This window comes from Podarcis gaigeae (genome assembly GCF_964106915.1).
Source record: "Podarcis gaigeae genome assembly, chromosome: 2".
In the NCBI taxonomy this organism is placed as follows: domain Eukaryota; kingdom Metazoa; phylum Chordata; class Lepidosauria; order Squamata; family Lacertidae; genus Podarcis; species Podarcis gaigeae.
This window is the reverse complement of record NC_139679.1, coordinates 82,279,169-82,292,334: the sequence shown is the minus strand read 5'-3', so window position 1 is coordinate 82,292,334 and position 13,166 is coordinate 82,279,169. Positions and strand designations below refer to the sequence as shown.

At 44.2% G+C, this 13,166-nt stretch overlaps 1 protein-coding gene across 2 annotated transcripts in view; it reads left to right on the top strand.

Moving 5' to 3' along the window:
• Positions 1–13,166, top strand: part of CHDH (choline dehydrogenase) — a 41,387-nt gene that overhangs the window by 729 nt on the left and 27,492 nt on the right. For both annotated transcript variants that reach the window (XR_014561265.1, XM_083727036.1), the window contains exons 2-5: positions 8,883–9,689; positions 10,948–11,099; positions 12,098–12,227; positions 12,448–12,582. Coding sequence is in view for 1 of the 2 variants with exons in the window: in XM_083727036.1 (XP_083583162.1) it covers positions 8,936–9,689; positions 10,948–11,099; positions 12,098–12,227; positions 12,448–12,582 (1,171 nt within the window). In the remaining variant the exon portion in view is untranslated. The remainder of the gene's footprint in view (positions 1–8,882; positions 9,690–10,947; positions 11,100–12,097; positions 12,228–12,447; positions 12,583–13,166) is intronic.

The following is a 13,166-nucleotide window of genomic DNA, read 5'->3' as shown; positions in this document are numbered from 1 at the left end:
AAAAAGGGGGTGCAGGCCGAGTAGACGAGGGCGCGCGTGCGCGCCAGCGGGGTGGCTTTGGGTGGCGGGAGTCGCCTCAGAAACGCGCTCTTTGCTCGCCCCTCGCCCAGCCCCGCTTCCAGGCTCTCCTGCCTGCTGCTCTTTACGTGACCAGCCACCCCCTATACAGTATATATATAAAAAGTAAGCATCTGGTTGGGAAATATTATCTCATTCCGGCCCCGTATGATCCCAGTCAACAGCAGACTTGCTGGCTCCCTCAGCAGGTTGCTCGCATGGTCCTGAACAGATCAATGGGGGTTTCTCAAGGAGGCACGACGCAGGCCTTCACAAGTGTGGGCCAGATCCTTGAGAACTTTCTAGCAAGACAGCAGGTGTTAAGGGGAGGTGGATGACAGGGGGGTTATCTTCATTTGGGGGCCTCGACTCTGCTGTAGGTATTCTCTCCCCTACCCCCCCCCGCCTTTTAAACACGGGGCAGAAGAAAACAAGTTTGCTTTCTCAGGTCCTTTGTTGGCATCTGAACAACAGAGCCCTGCAGGACCCGACCTATATTAATATAATAATTTATTACTGATACCACACCCATCTGGCTGGGTTTCCCCAGCCACTCTGGGTGGCTCCCAACAGAATACAGTGGTACCGGAGGGTTAAGTACTTAATTCGTTCCAGAGGTCCGTTCTTAACCTGAAACTGTTCTTAATCTGAAGCACCACTTTAGCTAATGGGGCTTCCTGCTGCTGCCACACTGCCGGAGCATGATTTCTGTTCTCATCCTGAAGCAAAGTTCTTAACCTGAAGCACTATTTCTGGGTTAGCGGAGTCTGTAACCTGAAGCATATGTAACCTGAAGCGTATGTAACCTGAGGTACCACTGCAGTAAGAACATGATAAAACATTAATCATTAAAAACTTCCCTAAACAGGGTTGCCTTCATATGTCTTCTAAAAGTCAGATATCTGTTTATTTCCTTGACATCTGATGGGAGGGCGTTCCACAGGGCAGGCGCCACTACTGAGAAGGCCCTCTGCCTGGTTCCCTGTAACCTCACTTCTCACAGTGAGGGAACCGCCAGAAGGCCCTCGGAGCTGGACCTCAGCATCCGGGCTGAACGATGGGGGTGGAGACGCTCCTTCAGGTATACTGGGCTGAGGCCTATAGCCCTTCTAATCCAGCACCTTGTTCTCGCAATTGCCAGCCAGATACCAGTGGGAAACCTGCAAACACCCAAGCACTCCCTTTTCCTTCAGTTTCAAATAACTGCTATTCAGAAGCATTACTACCTCCACACGGACTATTTCCATTTTTTTCAAGTGTCTTTGTTTCCGAGGGATGCCCCTCATTTAAACCTACAGTGGTACCTCGGGTTACATACGCTTCAGGTTCTCTGTTCTCATCCTGAAGCAAAGTTCTTAACCCAAGGTACTATTTCTGGGTTAGCAGAGAATCCTAACCTGAAGCGTCTGTAACCCAAGGTACCACTGTATTTCAGTGTGGCTTCAGAGCCATTTATGGAATGGCAATTGGCTTTTTAAAATTCTGGACGATGACTTACACTAGAAAATGGCCCAGTGAGAGATGTTATCCTGTTCTCTTAGACCTCTCTTAGACCAGGTATTGTCGAGTTGCAGCTCGGCATTCAAGGAAAAATCAGTCTCACACCATAGTAGGTTCCGAAATATGGCCGCCCCTAGGGCTCATGCAGCACAGCTTTTATTGTGTGAAATCAGAAAGATACAAAATACAAGCCAAGCAATTTGTTCTAGCAAGCAGATAAGGACCTTCGCACTAGATCAGGCCATGCCACGTTAGCCAATCATATAGGACAGCACGAGCTGTCCACGCACTGTTCATGCTCCAAGGATGCTTCTAGCTATGAAATCACCCTGTAACAATAAGAACCTTGCTTATGCTCTCATGTACAAGCAATCATTTTCCCACATATCCCCTTTTCTTGTTTATACTATTAGAGGAAAAGAGGGACCATTAGTCCAATTCGTACACTTCATTGCCTAAACGTCTACACTTTGCAACATAAATTCCTCTTGTAATCCCTGTGGTGGGCCGTGGTCGGTACCACCATGCAGTGCATTGGGAAATCAAAGAGGGTATGTATTGAATGCAACAACACACCATAATGAAACCAGCAACACATGCAATTACAATCAATAATATTTTTCTTAACCATAATCCATTAGGTAACCAAGAAGACAACCATTCCCATGGATCAAAACCTTCAGGTGGATTCAAAGGATTATGGGCTATCATTTGTTCCATATGATCAATAGTAGCAGAGATATTGGTTGATTGATCAGTTATATACATGCAGCAATGAGAATGAATTAAGGCACAAATTCCACCTTTAGAAGCAAGGATCACATCTAAAGCATAATGATGTTGAAGAACTACATTTCTTATTTCTGATATTTCTTTGTTAATCATTTTTAAAGCCAAAATGGTGGAATTAAACAAATTTTCTGTCCAGTTTGCCAATTTATGCAAATCACGGTAATTCATGGCTGCACCTAAAGAAGGCAGAAGGGACCTAGAGATGGCCGTCCCTGTATATTGAGAAATAGGTGATAGTACTTCCCTTCTGTTACGCAAACGGACCGCTGGGAGCTTATCTATTTTATATACCAAGGGTACTACTATACCTAACGTGCAGGTACCAGAAAAGGCAGAGGGGATTTCTTTGTAGGCACGTGTGCCACAAAATAACCATAAATCAGATTGAAGCAAACATGTAGTTCTGCTGCTCTTTCTCATCCAGTCGAACCAAACATAAAAGTCTCTACACGCAGCTTGTTGTTCATAGGTCATGTAAGTTGTGACATTATTAATTAAAACCTTTGGTCTGCCACTCATGGTTGTAACATTAAGAAAACAAGAAGATCCATTAATGTATTCATGTGTCCAATTACAATATGGATAATGACCTAAAAATTTTTTGCTATTGTGATTAAAATGAAAACAATAAGGAGCTAATTCTACAAGCGATAGAAATACAGGAGGTAAACTTATGCGATTGTCCTTCATATTATTGCTAATCTTATATGAAGCATTTATAGGAATACCATGTAATAGAATGCCAGATCTTTTTGATTGAGGAGGGATATGCATACACATCCAACAATCAGAAAGGTTAAGCATAGAAGCAAAATGATTAATGTCTCTAACGTAAGTATTGTTAGTCCAAATCTGATGATAAAGTTCAGGCCTCCTGGCCTTCTGCAAAAAAGCAGCACGACGAAAGCGGCGTTTTACAAAGTTCACGGAGAGGCTCCATCCGTTTGAAGTGGAATTGTGGGGCCACTCAGGATGATGCCATATTGGTTGCTCGGGGGGGCAATAAGGGTGAGAATGGTAAATTATTCCAATAGCTGTTTCCGAGCAACCTGCGTGATATTTCGTGGCTCGATTGTTGGCATGTAAAAACCACAAACCAGGAGAAGCCACACAGCCATTCCTGCAGATACAGGAGCCCATTTGCTGTAAATAGGCCTCATGTACTGCTCCGTGCACTGTTGAGCCAAAAATCCAAACCCAACGAAACGTGGAGACACAGATGGGATGGTCGCTATTGGGGGGCAAAACCCAAGCGATGCCGGTCTGACGAGGGCATCCTTCAAAGCCAGGTTCATTTCCCAGACAAGAGGCGGCAAAACTGTAACGATAAGTGGTAGAAACGGTGGCTTCCCAGGGGGAAGGGGGGCCAACGCGATAGGGTTGAAGACGGCCTTTCAACGTGCCAGGAAACACTGGAACCGCTGTGGAAGCTGACTTTATCCAGGGCACATCAATATGGCGATGTCTCCAACTGCAATGCGGGTTGAGGTCAGGTGAGAGGTCATCACTGGCAAACAGCGTAAAATACGGTTTCAAGGTGCTGGTGTCTCCTTGGGCGAAGACGAGGCAACAGAAGAGCGCCAGGGTCGAACGCAGCGGGCTGGAACCCATCGGGGAACTCCGTCTACGTCAATTGCCGCAAACCCGCGACCCCAGGAAATCAAGGAAGTTGGACCCTTCCACTGTGGATCTGGAAGCAACCTGTAAGACACTAAAGGGCGTTGCAATACTTCCTCCTTCCGGAAATGAAGTTCAGCAGGCGTAAAATCTTTATTGTGGGGATACAAGAGATGATTTAAAGTAAACAATACTTGATGTACAGCATTAGGTATTTCAGATACAGTAGGCGATCGACCTCCCAATTGCTTGTTGAGAAGGGTCTTAAAGGTCAAATGAGAACGCTCGACTATCGCCTGCCCTGTAGAATTGAAAGGAATGCCATGAGTCAACCGTATATCCCACAAAAAACAAAAATCAGAAAAGGCCTGAGAAATGTACGCAGGGCCATTGTCAGTTTTTAAGGTATGGGGTTTTCCCATAACAGCAAAACAGCGCATTAAATGTTGAATAACATGTCGAGTGGTCTCTCCTTTGAGAGGAGTGGCCCAGAGATAGCCAGAGGCAGTGTCCACAGTGAGATGTACCCTAGAAAATGGAGCCAAAGAAGGCGTGTGGGTGACATCCATTTGCCAAATTGCCAGAGGATGCAGGCCTCTAGGGTTAACTGCATCAAAAGGAATAACTATGGGAGATTTAGCGCATACTGCGCACTGTGACACAATGTCTCGAGCTTGAGAAATGGGCAGCGAGAAAGATTTCGCCAAAACTTTAGCATTTTGATGAAATACAGAATGACTTTCAAATGGGTCTGAAAACAATGAAAAAATACCATTTTTCAAAGCATGGTCTGCCCGGGCATTACCTTCTGCCAAATACCCAGGGTGGCCAGTGTGAGATCTGAGATGGGCAACATAAAACTGACAAGTTCTAGCTTGTACCAAGTTCTGCAAAGTGGAAAACAATGTAAACAAATTTTTGTCAATAGCAGGAGTGATATAAGACAATGGTAAGACATTCAAAAGATTATATACATACTGAGAATCCACAAGGAGATTGAAAGGGATATTAGCAAACTGTTGAAATGCCAAAATTACAGCTGCCAATTCAGCACGTTGTGCTGAGGACTGCTCAGTAGTATACAAACTTTTCCATCCCCCCTCCTCTTCCCACACCACCACCCCTCTGGATTTATTACCATCAGTGAACACAGTAAGGGCGGAGGGTAAGGGTAAGGGGGACAAGGCAGTTCGTAGGACATAACGTAGCCCTGTAAGGAAAGACAAACGAGGGTCTCTAGGAGGATTGTGAATGATATTTCCCAAGAAATCAGCAAAAGCTACTTGGGTAGAAACGGCTGTCATCATCAGATGCTGAAATTCTTCCTGTGAGAAGGGCAGGTACACTGACTGTAAGTCCATTCCAGAGAGGGCAAGGGCTCGATGTCGGCCCTTAACAACAAGGTCCATGACGCTGTTGTGTGAAGCGTACACGTTCCGCGGAGGAGTATGAGGCAAGTGAAGCCACTCCACAATAGACACAGTCCCAGGCTTTTGGCCTGTGGTGTACAATATAGCTGTTGGAAGGAGCGGGGTGGCAAATACTGCAAGTGATAATTGCGCCATGGAAAGAGAAGGAATCCTGTCCACCATACATCTGCGGAGATGGTTGTTCACAGAGGTTAAAGCCTCTTCCATTGCAGAGGTGACTGTGATCTTGTCCGCTGGATCCTTATGTCCTTTAAGGGCAGAAAATAGTGGAGACAAAGTAGAGGTGGGCAGGTCCAAATAACTCTTTATCCAATTCAGCTGTCCAAGGAGTTGTTTTTCCAATCGTCTAACGCATAATTTCCGTCCTGGGGGAACCAGGGACAGTGAGTGTCCAGGGCTATTATAAGGGACTTAAGGTCAGCTTTCTGAACAGCAAGGTTGTTACTGGCCAAAAGGAATTTAAGGTCCTTATAAAATTTTTTCTGTGGTGCAGAGAGAGACTTTCCCATGATTGCAAGAGTTGCAAAAGAGCAGGGAGCACTTACCGGAGGGATCCTTAGGAGGATGAGGGAGGCGCCTTTTGCCCTGTCCGGGCGGAGATAAGTGCTGATAAATCCGTAACGTAGTCCAGAATCACATTCACACGGGAGCTCTCACCGGGGATCCACAACGTGGATGAACGACGCGTCTGCAGTCCTGGCAGGCGAGGTGAGGCTGAACGTTGTAAAACAGCATGAAGTCCGAAAGAAATCACACGGGAGCACTCATCAGGGATCCACTACGTGGATGAACGACGTGTTGGTGAGCGCTGAATAAGACAACGTGAAGTCCGAAGGCAGTCACACGGGGCACCAATTGTCGAGTTGCAGCTCGGCATTCAAGGAAAAATCAGTCTCACACCATAGTAGGTTCCGAAATATGGCCGCCCCTAGGGCTCATGCAGCACAGCTTTTATTGTGTGAAATCAGAAAGATACAAAATACAAGCCAAGCAATTTGTTCTAGCAAGCAGATAAGGACCTTCGCACTAGATCAGGCCATGCCACGTTAGCCAATCATATAGGACAGCACGAGCTGTCCACGCACTGTTCATGCTCCAAGGATGCTTCTAGCTATGAAATCACCCTGTAACAATAAGAACCTTGCTTATGCTCTCATGTACAAGCAATCATTTTCCCACAAGGTATGTCCAACAGGTTGATTGGGATCTACAATGGTACCTCGGATTAAGTACTTAATTCGTTCCGGAGGTCTGTTCTTAACCTGAAACTGTTCTTAAACTGAAGCACCACTTTAGCTAATGGGGCCTCCTGCTGCCGCCACGCCGTCGGAGCACGATTTCTGTTCTTATCCTGGAACAAGGTTCTTAACCTGGGTTAGCGGAGTCTGTAACCTGAAGCGTATGTAACCTGAGGTACCACTGTACTGGTCAATTGTGGGGTCAATCCCCCCCCCCCCCGCAAGCTGAACAACTTTGGCTTTCCAAAAAAAAAAATGCTGAGCAATGGAGCCCGCCTGAGGGGAAGGGAGGAGGGTAATGGCTGGCGTGGAAGGGGTTCCTTTGCCGTCCTGCCCTCCGGCGGCTTAAAGGGGCAGTGCGCTGTTATCAAGCTGCTAGCACTGGAGGTAGCAACCGCGTTACCAGGGCTTGGTTACATGTGCTTTTACCTCAGGGCTCTTCCCGCCTACCCGCTTCTGAGCCTTGGGCCTTGCCGAGGGTGGCGGGTCTGGAGCGATCTGCTGGGCAGGCTGGGTTCAGGACCATGGCTGACCGGATCTGGCCCGCGGACCGGTTTAAGGAACCCTGTTCTGGGCAAGTCTACTCTAGACTCCTGTGATACACTCTACATTTTCAGCTGGTTCACAGTGCGGCTGCCAGAGCCTTGATGGGAGTATGGTACCAGCGACACCTGCATTGTATTGATTGCACTGCTTTCTAGTTTGTTTCTGGATTGAATTTAAAGTACTGGTTTTAACCTTTAAAGCCCAGTACAGTTTGGGTTCAACATATTAATTGAACCCTCTGCATTTGCACCATTTTGCTCACACTATGACATCTCCCTCAGAAGCTCTCATATACACAGTGGGGTGGGGGGGGGGTAGGACTGCAAACATTGAGATAAGAGGAAAATGAAGTGCAGGCAGTGATAATTACACCGTTAATAAGAGGACAGTAAATTGAAGAAGTAAATTTTATTAGAAATATGATTTTGGAGAACTGTTACAAGGTAATACAATGAAATTCATTTGGGGGGATTTGAGGAAGTCAGTTAACAATGAAAGTTAAATTAGGTTTTAGAAGTAAGTGTCCCCCCCTTTTTTCTCTTTTTCTATATTTAGTATTGTAATGTGTTTTCTTTTGTGTTTTGTATGTTATTTCTGTTATAAATGTAGAAAATTAATTTTTAAAAATTTAAAAAAGATGATTACACCATTAACAGGGACTATTCACAGAATTGCTGTTGGTGATAACACATACATCCTGGCATTGAAAATAAAGAGTCTTGGATTTGATTATTATTATTATTATTAATAATAATAATAATAATAATAATAATAATAATTATTATTATTATTATTATTTATTGTTTGTACCCCGCCCATCTGGCTGGGTTTCCCCAGCCACCCTGGGCGGCTTCCACAAAGACCAAAAATACACTAAGATGTCACACATTAAAAACTTCCCTGAACAGGGCTGCCTTAAGATGTCTTCTGAATGTCAGGTAGTTGTTTATCGCTTTGACATCTGCTGGAAGGGCGTTCCACAGGGTGGGCACCACTACCAAGAAGGCCCTCTGCCTGGTTCCCTGTAGCTTTGCTTTTTGCAATGAGGGAACTGCCAGAAGGCCCTCGGTGCTGGACCTCAGCGTCCGGGCAGAACGATGGGGGTGGAGACGCTCCTTCAGGTATATTGGGCCGAGGCCGTTTAGGGCTTTAAAGGTCAACACCAACACTTTGAATTGTGCTCAGAAACGTACTGGGAGCCAGTGTAGGTCTTGGCGGCTGCCCCCAGTCACCAGTCTAGCTGCCGCATTCTGGATTAGTTGTAGTTTCCGGGTCACCTTCAAAGGTAGTCCCATGTAGAGCGCATTGCAGTAGTCCAAGCGGGAGATAACTAGAGCATACACCACTCTGGCAAGACAGTCTGGCGAAGCAGGTAGGGTCTCAGCCTGCATACCAGGTGGAGCTGGTACCAGGTGGAGCTGATGAAGTGGGTGATATGCCAAAGATATTCCAAAGCGCTTGTGCCACAATAAATTTGCTAGTCTTCAAGACGCTCAGTTGTTTTTGCTGCAACAGACTAGTATAGTTACATGTCTGGAAAGTTATCAACAGGATAGCCCTGCAACTGACCATGTTTTTGTTTCTACTACAACAGTATTAGGGCTTAAATTTATGATTCAGACCACATATTTACAAACCTGTTTGTTAAGATTTATCTGAGTCATACATTTCAATTATTGAGATTTTTTCCTTCTTTTTCTAGGTTAAAGTATTTGAACCTATATTGTGTATACCAGAAGATCCACGGAGGAAAACATGTCTTATTTACTCAAAGAATTTCTAAAATGTGGTTTTGCCTGCCAAATGCATAGAGTAGGAACATTACTAATAGGAAAACATACGCTGAAAAATTCCAAAGCCTTCAGTGGACAACAACTGAACACTTCACGAGCTTTATCTCAAGTTACTGCCAAGAATGTGGACTCTTTCAGTTATGTAATTGTTGGAGCTGGATCTGCAGGATGTGTATTAGCCAACCGATTGACAGAAGATCCTCACAGCACTGTTAAACTCCTGGAAGCCGGGCCAAAAGATACCATTTTGGAGAGCAAGCAATTGCTGTGGAAGATCCATATGCCCGCTGCACTAACCTACAACCTATGTGATGAGAAATATAACTGGTATTACCACACAACACCACAGAAGCACATGGATAATCGAATTATGTATTGGCCCAGAGGAAGAGTGTGGGGGGGATCATCATCCCTCAATGCTATGGTGTATATTCGGGGCCACGCGGAGGATTACAACAGGTGGAGCAAGGAAGGGGCTGTTGGATGGGATTATGAGTTTTGTTTGCCATATTTTAAGAAAGCACAGACACATGAGCTGGGTGCTGATTTGTATCGAGGTGGGAATGGTCCACTTAATGTGTCCAGGGGAAAAACAAAAAACCCTCTTCACCGTGCATTTTTGGATGCAGCTCAACAAGCTGGGTATCCCTTCACAGAGGATATGAATGGCTTTCAACAAGAAGGCTTTGGTTGGATGGATATGACAATACACAAAGGTTAGCCTTCAAATAATGTTTGTAAACTTGTCTCTTTACCAAATAATAATAATCATTCTATATGGATAATCACAATTGTTTTTGAAACAGTGTGCAGTGAAGCCCTGAGATTCCTTGGAAGTTTGCCAAGGATTTCTCAGTAAAATCACTAATGAGGGACAAGTTTATCCAAAAGACAGTTGGATCACTGCTGCTGATCTTTCTATGCTATGTATATTTGCAAGGTGTGTTTATTTTATGTATTCTGTTACTTCTTCACGCAGTGCATATTTAAACCATGGAACCTGCTCCCACAGGAGGCAGTGATGGCCACCAACACTTTCAAAGAGGATTAGACAAATTTATGGAGGAAAGGGCTGTTGATGGCTACTAGCCATGAAGCCAATGCTCTGCCTCCACAGTTTGAGGCAGCAGTGCTGATCTGGCAGGGTCTTATATTCTTTTTTTTATTAAACTTAATTAATATTTATAAGAAGTTGTTGCGGGGTTAGTTAGGGAAGCCAGAAATGAGTGTGAAACAGCAACAATAACCACACAAAGGTATCTAATTTACCTCTCTTCTGGTAAACATGTCTTGTTGACTTGGATTAAATGATCTAATATGGAACTACTATGGAAACCAATCTGCAAAAAGCATTCACTTCAGTAGAACTGATTTGTCAGTTTACTGAAATTAGTTTTTCTGGCTGAATGAGAATGCTAATTGATGGCCATCTTTTGCACTCACTAAATTTGTAGAATAATTTTTGACAGCACTTTTAACCACTTGATTTGCATTTAATTCTTAAATGTAGATAGTCTCTCTCTCTCTCTCCCCCCCCCCTCTCTTGCAAGGTATTATGCACCCGGTCCACAAAACTACTATTCGAACCCTTCCCTTGCCCCCAGCAAAGGTGATCAGCACTGTCAGTTTTTGGAGTCGGGTGGGATTAAGAGTACAGCAATAGGCATAAAGTGTTATATTTGTGATTCTATAGATTGAGGCAGAACTTCAGTTAGGGGCAGAAATGATAAATTCACACAGCGTCCTGCCCAGCAGGGTGTCCCCCCCTCCATTTTATGTATGGGAGATGTGTGTGTGTGTAAACTTATTCCAGTGGGCAAGTTAATAGATCGCAAGTTGCTGGATTGGAGCAATTATTTTAAAGGAGAAGAACAAATGCAGAATTTCAAAACAGCAAGAAAGTCATTTCTGTAGCTCTGAAAGGGCATAGATTATTTTGGTTACTTCTATTATATGTAAACCTATATTTTGTAGGTCAAAGATGGAGCACAGCTAGTGCTTACCTTCGCCCTGCATTACCACGCCCAAACTTGTCCGCAGAAGACAGTACACTTGTTATAAAAATTTTGTTTGAAGGGACCAAAGCCATTGGCATTGAGTATGTTAAAAATGGAGAAAAGAAAAAGGTAAGATTTAAATTTCCTATCCACAAAGAAATTTCTGGAAAGTTAATAGATTTTTAGTTGTCATAAAAATAAAATGTTACTGCAGCAGAGTTATAGCAAGGCTGCTGTGCTGCTTGATGTAGTTACACTGGGACAAATGAAACTTTGATATACTACATATGAACATGTACCACAGATGAAGCCCATGAGAGCGAAACAAGGCATTATTCCGGAAATCCTTGTCAACTCTGTGGAACTGTAGTAGGCTCCAATATGGACTTTATGAACATATGTGGAACAGAAACTACCAGATATTTGGTCTTTATGAATGAACTGATCTATTGGGACTTCCGTCTATATTATTGCACTTTATCACCGAAGAATTGATGCTTTTGAATTTTGGTGCTGGAGGAAACTCTTGAGAGTCCCATGGACTGCAAGAAGATCAAACCTTTCTATTCTGAAGGAAATCAGCCCTGAGTGCTCACTGGAAGGGCAGATCCTGAAGCTGAGGCTCCAATACTTTGGCCACCTCATGAGAAGAGAAGACTCCCTGGAAAAGACCCTGATGTTGGGAAATATGGAGGGCACAAGGAGAAGGGGACGACAGAGGACGAAATGGTTGGATAGTGTTCTCGAAGCTACTAACATGAGTTTGACCAAACTGCGGGAGGCATTGGAAGACAGGAGTGCCTGGCGTGCTGTGGTCCATGGGGTCATGAAGAGTCGGACACGACTAAACAACAACAAAAAGTGTTTATATGCAAGATAAACATTTGATATTGTGATAAGAATATATAGAAAAGTATTGTTTATGTGAATGCACAGCCGATTACATCTTGTGTGTTTGTCAAACAGTCAGATCCGGCTGACTGTCTAGACTCCAGCTGTCTGGACTAACACAAATAGTATGGAAAATGACATTTATGACCCAGCTGCTCTCTGAAAGGTTGTTTTGAAATACTGATTTTATTGTATCAAAATTATATTTATTAACAATTAGCTTTCTTTTATTTTAGGTTTTTGCTAGTAAAGAAGTTATTTTAAGTGGAGGTGCGATAAATTCCCCACAGTTACTTATGCTGTCTGGAGTTGGAAATGCAGATGACCTAAAAAAATTAGGAATTCCTGTTGTCTGCAACCTTTCAGGTGTGTGTCTAATACTGTGTTTGGGTTGAATATAGTTCTACTTACACTGATCAACTGCTTGCCTTGGAATCTAAGAAAAGTTAACTAAAGGAAGTTAGTCAGCTGCAGGGAGTGAGGGAAAACTTTACCCCCATGTTGTTCCTTAAGTTACCTTATCTTAGAGTCCAAGCTGTACTTATTTCTATAATGTTGGCAGTTTTGTTGTTTTTGTTTCTACTAGGAGTTGGCCAGAATCTTCAAGATCATTTAGAAGTGTACGTACAACAGAAATGCACTCAACCTATAACATTGTATAAAGCACAAAAGCCTCTTCAGATGGTCAAGATTGGGCTTGAATGGTTCTGGAAATGTACAGGTAGGACTTAAAATAGTGCCATGTGATGCTGTTTGATAGGGATAGCAAATTGGCTTTTAAAATAAAAAGGGGCTATCCAAGTGAATGTACATACCTGTGAACACTCTGATTAGAGAAACCTTTGACCAGTAAACACATTTTATCTATACCAGCCCCCCCCCCTCACTAACCTCTTCATTCACCAACCCCACCTATACCCTTTAACAAGATTCCCTCACCAGACCCCCCCACACACACCTTGACAACTCCCCACCCCTGGACCTTGCTAGTCCCTTACAGCACGCCCAACACCTACATCTAGCCCTTGCCAACACCCTCCTCCTCACCCCAATAACCCTCGAGACCTTTCCCATTCCGTCTCATGCTGATGCAGCCAAGCAGGACAAAGGGGTGACCTGGTAGGTGGAGCCCTGCAGGAAGAAGGTCAGAAGTGGCAGCCAGCTGGCATTGTGATCTGCCGCCGCCACCTTAGCCCTGCTGATTCTTTATCCTAAGCAGTGATGGAGACAGTGGATTACTAGGCTGGCTGGCTGCCTCTTCTAACCACCTTCCTCCTGCCTGCTCTTAGTTTGTCACTTAATCTT